General features: G+C 39.3%; 1 protein-coding gene across 2 annotated transcripts in view; it reads left to right on the forward strand.

The window, feature by feature from the left end:
* Positions 1–6,849, forward strand: part of lama4 (laminin, alpha 4) — a 55,065-nt gene extending 48,216 nt beyond the window's left edge. For both annotated transcript variants that reach the window (XM_086019584.1, XM_086019583.1), the window contains exons 32-40: positions 615–768; positions 919–1,085; positions 1,178–1,367; positions 2,032–2,187; positions 3,498–3,657; positions 4,605–4,729; positions 4,850–4,943; positions 5,649–5,765; positions 5,842–6,849. In XM_086019584.1, coding sequence (XP_085875710.1) covers positions 615–768; positions 919–1,085; positions 1,178–1,367; positions 2,032–2,187; positions 3,498–3,657; positions 4,605–4,729; positions 4,850–4,943; positions 5,649–5,765; positions 5,842–5,990 — 1,312 coding nt within the window. In that variant the 3' untranslated portion in view covers positions 5,991–6,849. The remainder of the gene's footprint in view (positions 1–614; positions 769–918; positions 1,086–1,177; positions 1,368–2,031; positions 2,188–3,497; positions 3,658–4,604; positions 4,730–4,849; positions 4,944–5,648; positions 5,766–5,841) is intronic.
* Positions 6,850–13,100: the final 6,251 nt, after the last annotated feature.

Below are 13,100 nucleotides of genomic sequence, written 5' to 3' on the forward strand. Positions count from 1 at the left end.
TGTATGTATATGTATATATGTATATATATGTATATATATATGTATATATATATGTATATATATGTATATATATATACACAGTTTAATTAGAGGTGTGCATCTCTTCACAAAAGACGATTCTATACTGTTTTCGATATGTTGGGTGCGAAACGATTCAAGGGCAGTTCGATTTGAAAGTGGCATGGTTCGATTCGACTTAGTGAGATTATGATTCGATATAATACGGCTCAGTTCAATAGTTTATGATTCAATTACTTTTCCTTGTTATTTTATACACATTTGTCAGTATTGTAAATGTGCCAATTCCTTCTAAGATATATCCCTGCAATTAAAGACAATTCAATACGGATCTTGATACATTTCAAACTAGAACGATTCGGTTCAATTCGAAGCACTCGCACCTTTTAAATCAAAAAACAGTTTTTTGTTTATGTAAAATATAACACATTTTATATATATATATATATATATATATATAGTTTATATATTGTATATTGTATATATATTGTATATGAATTGCCTGCAACACTGAAATTGCTGCTTTGACTTGGTATCAAAAAACAGACTTAAATACATTAATTTTACCCTGTCTCTCCCCTCATTTCATTATGTAGACAAGACCGAGACATTGACCCTGAGGACTTTCAGCACTACAATGAGAATGTCCAGACTTTCCTGCAAGACTGTCCAGTGCAAAAGCCTCCTGCTGCCCTTTCATCAAGGCACAGAGATGACAAATATACAGTTAAACGGAGGCAATCACGTCAGGTAAGGGGAAAAAACAAACAATCTGAAGAAAAAAGGTAGAATACATTTGAGGTTTTTAGTAAACCTCAGCTGATTGTGGCTCTTTGGGGTCTATATTTGTTTTGGTGATTTCTATTTTAGTCACATTATTTAATGGATATGCTGCCACAGGTTAGCAGGGATGAATCCATCCACAATTTAAAGGAGTTAAGAAGCGAAGGGAACGTCGCTCCCTGCCATCTCGCAAGTCACCGAGCAACACAACATGCCTACCAATATGGCAACTTTGCAAACAGTAGACAACACTACAGAGAGCTACCAGAATCCTTTTTTCAAAAGTAAGTCTTCAATTCTCAAAAGTATGAAGTGTTTTTAAAGCTTTCTCTAAAAAAAATTTTTTTAAAAATTCTATCAATGTTTTTCCCTCTAGGTCTAACTTTTCCTTGTCCCTCAAGACCAATGCATCATTTGGCCTAATTTTCTATGTATCTGACATCCAAGAGAAGAACTTTATGACTCTCTTTCTGGCCAGTAGTAGACTCGTATACATCTTCAATGTAGGTGATCAGCGAGTCGAAATCTGGAGCGAGGAGAATTACAATGATGGAGCATGGCATAATGTAAGTTCATCATGTTATTCCACCTGTCATTACTAAGGCCGACTTTTGGATACACAAAACTCTTTTTCAAGGGTAAGCATGTGACATTCAATGATGAATGGCAGAGCGCGGAGCTGTTCTGTGAAGTTCATTATGTCACTCAAGATAATGAACTTGGTAACATTACTCCAGTGATGTGTACAATTGCTGTGAGCGGCAGATACACGGTACTGCCGTGGCTCAAATTCTCAACCCAAATATATGCCACGTGTTAAAAACATACCTTTGTTATGCAATTCAGAACATCTTCAGGTGTTTTTGCAGTTCCATGTAAAAACGGATTGTACTGATAATGGTAAAAAAAACATAACTTTTCAAAAACGTAAGATTTACTTGACCATTTTTTATTAAATTGACAGTTTTCATGAGCATTTTGGTAATTTCAGCAGGTTTAAGTACAGTTATTATAGCCCAACAGGATTCGTAGTTTTCCATCCACCACAGCGGCATATTTTTGTACTTACAATACTTACAAGTCACAATTTTACACTGATCATTTAAAAAAAAATCCAATTTGAGGACCACTGTATTATGATATGAAATGCTTGAGAGAAGAAAATTGCACTATATTTGTCATATGTCAATAAGCTGTACAATGACAAGAACTTGTGCTTCCTTTCTGAAGGTCATTTTCATACGTGATGGAAATAAGGGAAAACTGATCCTTGATGGGCTCACAGTGCTTGAGGACAGAGTTATCGGCATAGTTATGCCATGGCATGTCAGCAGTCCTCTCTATTTTGGAGGTGTACCTCCAAAGCGAGCGCAGAAAAATATTCAGGTATGGATTAGATTTGTTTTTTTAAACTCTACAGCTCCATTACGCTAATATATCATTGTTAGAAAGATTATGATCAAGGATTTATTGAAAAGAACAATAAATAATTAGTAATCATCTTCAGGGTTTAAAATAGGGATTGGCAACTTTCATGATTTTTTTTTCCCCTCCTAAATTTTTGTTGGTTTTTTTTTTTTTTTTTTTTTTTTTTTACACACCACCAAATTTGGCTGATAACTCAGAAGAATGCTGATGAATGTTCAATATACTTCCATTAAAGCGGGGTGAATGGGGGTGAAAAATCCCCCCGAAACAGGGGGGAAAAAAAAAAGTAACTATATTACGAAAAAAAATCTGCAAATATGCGAATCTGCTTGTGGCGAACTGTGAATATGAGTTCTTGCACTTAACGTCGGTTTCTTGTTCACCAGTTTTGTGCTGTCCTTAAATGGTCATTTTTATGGAAGAGAGACCTTTTGTCATGACCTGGCTCAAGTGTCCCGAAAAAGAAAGCAAGCGGATGGGCGCCAAAGCCTTTATTTTCTAGTATTTACATTTACTTTACTTCACTTTACTTTTGGCAAGAATAAATGCCAAAAGTCTTTCGTGCCGCAACACGTGCAGGATGGTCATAATCAAGTCAAATTTATTTATATAGCCACAAATGCACTATTTATCAGAATGCCTTTTTTCAACAACTGGGCCTGCATAGAACATTCATTCATTCATTCATTATCTATACCGCTTATCCTCACAAGGGTCGCGGGCGTGCTGGAGCCTATCCCAGCTGTCTTTGGGCAGTAGGCGGGGGACACCCTGAATTGGTTGCCAGCCAATCGCAGGGTACACAGAGACAAACATCCGCACTCACAATCACATCTAGGGGCAATTTAGACAGTCCAATCAACTTACCATGCATGTTTTTGGAATGTGGGAGGAAACCGGAGTACCCGGAGGAAACCCACGCAGTCACGGGGAGAACATGCAAACTGCATAGAACAAATTGTTGATAAAAAATATGTTTGGGTTGACTTCCCTTTTAAGTAGGAGGCTGGCCAGGGAGGAGCCAAAGTGGTAAGGGCAAGCAGGTATAGCAGAGTGTGACCGCACAGACCAGGAGGAGAAAACGGCTACAAGGCAAAACACCTCGGGCCCATCAAACTGGAAAAAAAATATGAATTTTTTGCTTCAAATCCTTTGTTCTTGGGTTAGGGTAGTGGATCTTTTTATACATGCATTTAAAAACGTTTTGTTAATCATGAAATATGTATTCATGTACTGTATTTATAATTTTGACATTTTGTTCTCTTCAGAGTAACTCAGTAAACAGCTTTTCTGGCTGTTTGAGGAATATTCAGCTCAATGGACACTGGCTGTCATCTGCGGACGAAACATTTGGGGTCACACCATGTTCTGAGGGACTCACTGAGGCAGGAACATTCTTTGCAGAGGAAGGGGGCTACGTACTTTTGGGTAACTTGACTTTCTTTTTTGCTCTCCAGTACTTAAACCCCTTACATGTTTTTCCTTGTGTGTGTAAACATAAGTCAAAACAACATGTGTATTTATTTATTATTTATTCAAAAGAAAATGTTACTCCCAGGTAATGATCAGCCAGTCTTTTAGTTTGATTTAATTTAGTCATTATTATATCATTCTTTCTACTGCTGGACAGGTGCATGAGTTTCGCTGAGAGTTACAGAAATGGTTTCCTTGCTGTGATTGCTTTAAAATGTTGTGCAATATTATAGTAAATGTTGCTGTCATTTTTGTTCAGGCCAGTCTCATTAATTATTAAAAAAAAAAACAATTCTGTTGGATTGTTCTGAGTTAATAAAAAAGTGTAGTTCAAAGGTCATTGTAATGCACAACGGAACCAGAGCATTCATGGAGCGAGACATTAGCAGGCACAACAACGTTGAGATGATTAGCCCCCGAAGAACATGGCAGACAAAAGAACGAAAGTCGAACGAAGTCCTTTTTTACAGCTGTGAAAAAAATCTACAAAATGTCATTTGTGGGACGACTGTGGCGATGGCAAAGAAGCACAATGTGGAGAGACACTTCAAAATGTGTCACATGCTAACTACCTACTGGGCAGCGCATTAAGAGCCGCAAAAGTCTGTTGTGCAGGCTGCTTCTTTTTTCACTAAACTGGCGAAAAAGGCCCAAAACAATACTGTACAATTTTATTGATATAGCGCATTTCACAACAGCTACAGCTATAACAAAGCACTTTACATTCAACAACAAAATAGCCATAATACAACAGTGAACACAAACCCAACCCGTTTCCTCATGTCTGCCAGAACGCTGACTATATTTGAGAGGGAAAATAAGGGTCATTAGATTATTCACATTATTTTGACGTCAACCTGACTTCAGAGAATTTCTTGACCTGGCCTACTTCCCTCTTCTAGACACACTTGAATTGGGACCTCGATTCCAACTAGAAATGGAGGTGCGGCCACGTGTGACAGCAGGTCTACTTCTGCATGTGCCCATTGCAGACGGTTATTTTTCTATTTACATTCATCAAGGGGCAGTAAGTATACGTCACAGAACAGACAATTATGCTACATTGCATAATACATTTTATAAAAGACAGAAAATGTCATTGTTCTAAAGTTTAGAAATGTTAAAATGAAAAGAACCTGTTTTCTAGGTGGTGGCTGTTTTGACTGACGGGACACATGAATTATTGGCAACAGTATCTCCAAGACAGGCTCTATGTGCTGGCCCCTGGCATAGAATTGCAGGTGAGTATTATGTTTTTGGGGTCAAAATGCATTTAAGGGTTAGTTTAGTGTGCCACGTAGCTCATGGACAAATAATAAGCTAGCTTATTTTGTATAGGACTGCATCAAAATGTTCTGTAGGTGAGCGTGATTTCATTCCATTTTATTTCAAATACCACATTTCCTCAAATAATGGTTAGGGGAATGTACCGGTGCTCAACTCTAAAGAGGACCAGTTATTTGCTATATTAGACCAGAGGCCACATATAATTATTTTCTTCTTTATACCAGAAGTAAATAATAGTTAATAAATTCCACAGACAAATATTAAGGGCATTCCTGATCTAAACTCAACCAGGCATTTCAAAACCCCCAAAAGATACCTTGAGAAGGGACCACAGATGTATTATACGTGCGTTTGCCCTCTTCTCGAAGTCTCATTACCAGTTACAGAAAACAATTGATTTCATTGTTGTACCTGAGGCTGACCCAACCAATTATGTTTATGGGCCAAGTGTTTTGCCTACACAAGAATGATTTTCAATAGTTTTAAAATACTTTTGCCTTAATAAGTAAAGTAAAAACCTACAAAGTCAGACATTTAAAGCCAGTCCGTGGCAAGCGTTTTAAATTAGAAATTGCTGAACACAAATTTATGAATTCATTCACTATTTAAGGCTCTGAACAATATAATACATTGAACTGCTCTGTCCTGCCTGATCACAGTGATGAAAGATACGGACAATCTCAAGTTGCAAATAGATGAACAGGTCCACAGTGTGGATGGATTTCTGAATCTTCATGCTACAGTCACCAGAAATATTTTTATTGGTGGAGCTCCAGGTTAGTCATCCCCCGAGGGTTTGATTTTTTTTTTCTGTTAAAGTCAGAAGTTTCTAACCCTCTGTCTACCTCTCAGATCTCTTTGTTACAGGCAGCCGTGTAACCAAGGAGCCATATGTAGGTTGCCTGAGGAACCTGATGATCAACAACAGTGGGGTGAGCTTCACTGACGTGGCTCTGGTCAGTGGAGCAGTCAGCGTAGGATCCTGTCCAGCTGTGAAATAAAGTCATAATGCCAATTGTTCTCAATGCCTTATTAATAACAAGAAAAGGATGAGAAAAATATAACAATTATAGTGAATCACTCTTTTATTTACTCTGTATGGTCACCGCTTTTGTTACAATCAAAAACTAATGCCATTAATACATTAATTTGGAATATATTGTTTAATTTCACACCGCATACTCAAATGTTACATTATGTTGTCTCCTGTATTATATAAATAGCACTTTTTTTGGCAACACAGTTGTGTTTCTCTAAAATGTGTTAAACAATTACATTGCAGGTTTGAGTGCCCAATTCCCATTTTGTGTCTATATTCAATTCTGGTATTGTATTATAGTCAAGGGGTGGACATTCTGTCACTGACGGACGCTAGTTTTGCTGACTATTGACAAATGATGGGATCCTTTTTAAAAAATGATGGGCTAAGCACTGACCAAAGTGGGTTTTCGTCCGTCAGTGTAATCATCACTAACCGTGACGCCCGTTTTCCTGACTTTTTTTCGGGGGGGGGGCTGATGAATGACAGACGGGTACCGTGGCCGCTGATGGATGTTGAATGACAGACCAACAAAATTTCGTGACATCCACACCTCTGATTATAATGTATTATTTTCAAGCTGTTCATTTCCAATATCTGTGCTGTTTGACTAGAAAAAAGGTCCAACAAGTCCAAATTTTATAAAAACCACTACAGATGTGTCAATATCGGGAAATAATAGTAAAAATCAAAAACAAATATTAAACACGATATACAGTCTCTCTGGCCTGACTCTTCCCCACAGTGGTGTGTGTGTTTGGTACGTTAGAGAAGCATGGCGAGGTTAGCATGCATCCCTAATAAACCTCATTTTAACAATATGTAATAGTCTTTGCTTTCACTTTACCGAAACAGCTGCTGCACAAGCTCTCAAAAAAATAAAGTAAAAGCAATATATGAACTAAAATAAATAATATACTCATACTTTTTGCCCAGATAAGGGCCCTTTCCTTGTTTTTATTCATTCATTCATTCATTATCCATACCGCTTATACTCACAAGGGTCGCGGGCGTGCTGGAGCCTATCCCAGGTGTCTTCGGCCAGTGGGCGGGGACACCCTGAATTGGTTGCCAGCCAATCGCAGGGCACACAGAGACAAACATCCGCACTCACAATCACACCTAGGGGCAATTTAGAGTGTCCAATCAACTTACCATGCATGTTTTTGGAATGTGGGAGGAAACCCACGGCATGGGGAGAACATGCAAACTCCACTCAGGGAGGCCGGAGCCGGGATCGAACCCACAACCTCTGAACTGTGAGGCGTACGTGCTAACCAGTCGACCACCGTGCCGCCTACTTGTTTTTATTTGAAAATAAAAATACAGTGATCCCTCGCTACTTCGCGCTTCAACTTGCGCGGATTTTTCAGAATCATTCATAAATTAAAAATGAAACAACACAGCCATATCGGGAGCTATATTGCAGAAAGACGCATTGTTTCAAAGATATGAGTTGACTTGGAGGCTTTGTACATACCCGCAGGCACTCATAAAAGGCGGTGACTGGTTCCCAGCGCGAGATCGACCAACGAGAGCACAAACGGATTTACTTTTTCCACACACTGTACTGTACGCGAGCTGACTCGGTGCGCGTCATCGCAGCCTCTCGCTTAGTCTCGTCCACGATTCAAATGTGCCGTTTATTTAGTCAGAGTCAAGCTGGATACTTTCTCCTCCATATTTGTAATGATTTGTTTGCTCTAATACATTTTTGTAAAAATCGGATAGTAGGCTACAGTACAACAGCTGTGTTTATAAATCGTGAGCGCGGCGCAGCGTGCTCCCGGCCGGCCAGCGGCCCGGACGACCTAAGACATCACCAAATAAAAAGTGTGAAAGTTATGTGTTAGTTTGTCTTAGGTTGTCTTAAAACATCTTACCTTATTAACTACAATCACGCGTTGCAATTTATCCAAAGGACTTTATTGAAGTTATTGTGCAAAGATAAAGTTAATGCATGATCCCCCCGGCGAGACAATGAAATGTATTTGTGTGATAACAGCTGCATTTGAAACATTTGATGGACACAGTCCAAAGGAACGGCCCCTCCTCCTTCTTCTAGGTTCTGTTGATGGATTTTTTGGCATGGAATGTAGGAGTGCCTGGGAGCCAGGTAGATTTTTTTTTTTTTTAAACTTAGAATTTAAACGGGATAAACTGCCAATGAGCTTTTGCACGTAAAACGGAGATCTGTTTTTTTATTATTTTGTTTAAATGCTATAAGAATAAATCCACACATGGGCGACGTCTCCCAGAAACCTCCTTGTGCGACCACCAGGCAATCAATCAATTCAAATCCCAACACCAGTGTACTGGTCACGGCAGAGTTTCTCATCCAAAATCAACCCCCCAAATTGAGCCGAGGACAACAGTGACAATTTAGTGTGGTCCACATGGGAGAATAGAGGATTCGCTGAATTTCGGTCAAGAAAAAACTCTTTCGCGATTCGAGAGAGAAAAAAAGAAGTTCTTCCTAAACACATCAGTGACCCTTTTGTTCACAAGCCAATCGGAACAAAGGACCACTGTCACAAAGTCAAAACATCATAAAAATCAAAACATTCAAAGCAAGAACTAAAGCATAAAAACTAATTACCGAAAACACCTAAACGGTTAACCCATAAAATTACACACTTATATACGAAACAAAACATTCACGCTAGATACTAATCAAAACAAAACACAGTAAGCAAGTTTTTCCCCTGTGTTGCCCCCAGTGTGCGTGCGTGATGTAGAGTTCAAAACACTGACAAAGCAGCGCATCCTTGAACTGGGTGAAACTGTCCAGGGCCCGCTGTCCATATTTCATTGTCCTCACATTAGTCCAACATCGTCCATCGAATCCTATGCGGGACCCCGAGCAGCTCCACGTTCTCTGCAAAAAAAAAAAACATCTGCCAGAAGAATGTAATGACAGCACACACAGAATAACACACTTTTCAAGTAAACATCACATCATCAACATCAGTCATGTTCAGAGTAAGGTACGAGATCAAAATAAGACAAAACGACCATCAAGCAGTCAATAAATAAATGCTCCATAATAACACAACAAATGCAATAACTCGATCAGCGAATCGTAAAAAAACCCTTGCACTTCACCTCTAACCATAGCCTGGACATGACTGACTCAGATGAGCAATACTACATCACAAATAACCCCAGAATAAACCAAAATAACAAACATGACAATAAATCCAAATCCCAAAAAGAAAAGAATACATTAAGCCATTCAACTGGGATACTTTATGAAAGTAGCAACCCCTAGATTCACCACGTTATCCTCAATAGTTATCATAAGAAACTGAATTTTGTCTTGGAAATAGTTGTCACGAACGGTAATAGCACTATATAAAGGTAACACAATACGCATCACGACAAGATGAGTGCCACTAAGAGCTGGACTATAAGAGCTCCTACAGGACCCAATTTATCTTGCAATTTGTAGCTGACCACCCTGACCCCTCCGAGGGACCAAAGGAATCCCTGATATTGCGCAACGCATCCACGACGCTAGTGATATTATCAGAATTATCAGGTATCAAAGTATAGCAGGCAGCTCCTGTCAAGTTCAAGGATACACACAAGCCCCCTTGCCTAGCCAAAATATAATCGAGCGCCATATCATGCTTAAGCAGAGTCAATCTATGACTCTTTTTGTAATAGGCAAATATTCGAACCCCCTAATAGTCTCGTTAGCAAACCCCTGGAGAGCGTAAGTAATGTTATCAATGTGATCCGGCAAAAAGGTAACATCGTACCATGGAGAAAGACCTATTCCCCATTTCTCCAATGATATGATTCCAATCAATTTCAGTTACAGTGAGGACTGTGTTTAGCAGATGAAAAAGAGGGTAGTTCATGTGTTTGTCCTTCTTTGCTCTACATATCATAACCACACTCTTTGTTGAGTTATATTTTATATTATGCTGCAAACTGTGATCAGTACAGATGTTAAGGAGCTGCTGCAGGCCAGCAGAGCTTGGACTAAACACTATTAAGTCATCAGCATATAGTAAATGGTTTACGATTAAATTTCCAGCCACACAACCAGACTTACATGATTTGAGCCTTGTTGAGAGTTCATCCATATACAGTTGTATACATATATACGTTGAATAAAACTGGGGACAGAATTCCACCCTGCCTGACTCCATTGCTTACATTAAATGGACTGGACACATTATTCCCCCACTTAATCTGCATAGTTTGTTTTTCATACCAGTGCCTAACACAGCCTTGAACCCGAACTGATTATCAGTAGATGTGATAAATTGTTAAATCTTGTCTAGTATAATTGATTCCATGACTTTTGACACTACGCTAGCAAGAGCTATAGGTCTATAGTTGTCAAAATTACCAACCTTCCCAGTTTTATCCTTAATGACTGGGGTCAATAACACAGTTAGCATAGTGTCAGGTAAGAATCCATGAGGGAAAGGCTGTGAGACAAATGGAGAGCAGTGGCGCTAACCTTGCGCTTGCAAACTTTAAGTGTTCAGCTGTAACACAATCCTGCCCACAAGCCTTATTATTAGCCAGTGACAGCTTCGAGAACTTCATTTGACATTATTATCCCTGCGTGGCCAACATCATTCAAGGCAAAAGGCTCACGCCGAAGACCATTAAATAATTTACCATAGTGCTGACGCCATAGCTCTAAGATGTCATCAGTGCCACAGATGCCATCAATTGCACTCGGCAGATATTTTTTACTGGCTCTAATGTATTTTAACTCCTTCCAAAAGTTTTGTTTGTTGCTACACAAGAGTTTCCTGGCCAATTAATCAGCTCTCATAGCACATTCATTTTTAAAATAAAATGCAACGCATTCTTATACTGAGCATTCGTGACGCGTTTCTGTTCAAAAAACGGCCCATGTCTTGGTCTTCCTGCCAGAATCCACACCTGAGAAGCATTTCTTGCTTTATAAAGAAACTCAGCGACATGTGCATTCCATCCTGACTTTCCTTTCTTTTTGGCCTTTACTTTCTGTATAGGTGCACTTGCTTTAAGCAGCACTTTGACAATATTTTCATACATAGCATTTATAGCAACCCTATGTTTAAAATTTTTGCAATTTACATTCCTACACATGACAGCCTCCTTGGGCAATGAGATTTGTTTAAGAAAATTATCTGTAGTCACAGAATAACTAAATATTTGTTTACGAGTCCATATGCAGGAAAAAGGGGACTCAGGATGGAGCGAGGCGACTCGCAGAAGAGGATAACGACGAAGACCAGTTCTTCAAGGCCCAGCACATGAAGACAGAGAGAACGACTGAGGACATGAAGTTGAAAGGCATCATGGTGGACGGAGGAGCGACATCCCACATTGTTAATGACATCGGGAAGTTCAAAAGCTTCGATGATTCTTTCAGGCCAGAGTCTCATTCAGTGGAATTGGCTGATGGAACCAAATGCAGCGGGATACCACAACGCCGAGGAACAGCGGTAATCTATCTGCAAGACAGTGCTGGGCGACAACACACAGTGCATCTGAGAGAGGCACTGTACATGCCTTCATACCCCCACAACATCTTTTCAGTGGCAAAAGTAACAAATGGAGGAGCGACGATCATCTTTGAAAAAGAGAACAGTCACATGATTACCAAGGATGGTAACAGGTTTGACATCCATGAAGGTGGCAACTTGTTTTATTTGCTAATTGTTGAAAAGAATGTTGATCAGTATAAACAATGTGTGTGTCATGATGTACAAACTTGGCACGGAATTTTAGGTCATTGCAACTCAAGATGTACAAAAATTACAAGGTGTAGAGAGAGGCATGAAGATAATGAACACAACAGTAAAGCCAGCATTCTGCGAAGTGTGTGCACATGGAAAATTCAGACAGACAAGAAATAGGGACCCAGACAGTAAGGCTAGGAAACCCTTAGAACTAGTGCACACTGACTTGGCAGATCCCATGCGGACACCTAGCATAGAAAGGCACAGATATGCACAATCATTCACAGATGATTATTCCGGTACCATATTGGTGTACTTTCTTTAGTCCAAAAGTGATACCATAGAGGCAACAGAAAGATTTTTGCCAGACATAGCACCTTATGGAGAAGTCATTCATTCATTCATTATCCATACTTGAGGAACTGGAATGTGATCCTACATGCATATTTGAGTGATGGTGGTTTCAAATGGTTTCAAACGAAATCCCGCAGACCACTGTGTGTACACAAAGTAGAATGATGATGAAAAGATTGTCTTATTGATATGGGTGGATGATCTTATCATAGCAGCGATTAATGAAGATGTACTGAACAGTGTGAAAAGGATGCTCACACAGAGGTTTAAGATGAAAGACTTGGGACAGTTGAATCATTTCTTGGAATAGACTTTAACCAATCAGAGGATCAGGTTAAAATGTCACAGAAAAGATATGCTAATAAAATTCTTGAAAGGTTTGAAATGCAAGATTGCAAACCCAGACAGACTCCATGTGAGCTCAAATTAGAGTACTCAGAAGATGCTCAAAAGATGAATAAACCAAAGAAGTACAGGGAAGCAGTGGGAAGTTTGATTTACTTGTCCACATGCACACGACCGGATCTTAGTTATGTGGTCAGTAAACTATCCCGACACTTTGCTGACCCAACAGTTGAACACTGGAACACAGTTAAACATGTTCAGAACTTGAAAGGGACAACTGATTTTGAATTGTGTTACAAAAGAAACAATACAACGAGACTCGGTCTCAAGGTGTACTGCGATGCTGACTGGGCGTCAGATGCAACAGACAGGCATAGTATGACAGGATATTGTGTCAGCATGAGTGAGGGAAGCGCTCAACCAACAGTAGCCTTATCTACTTGTGAGGCTGAATATATATATCTCTGGCATCAGCTATACAAGAATGCATCTATCTTGAACAGCTATTAGATGGAATAGACAAATACCAATATGCACAAGCCGAAGTATGTGAAGACAACCAGGTGTAACACTTCTGGAGTGACTACAGTTAAATAGATCAATGGACCAGAACTAAGTTCGACTATTTGAAGTAGTAGTAATTAATATAAACCAATTGAATGACCACAGACCAAGAA

This window comes from Filicampus tigris, chromosome 20 (assembly GCF_054856515.1).
Source record: "Filicampus tigris isolate MCC_2025a chromosome 20, RoL_Ftig_1.0, whole genome shotgun sequence".
Taxonomy (NCBI): Eukaryota; Metazoa; Chordata; class Actinopteri; order Syngnathiformes; family Syngnathidae; genus Filicampus; species Filicampus tigris.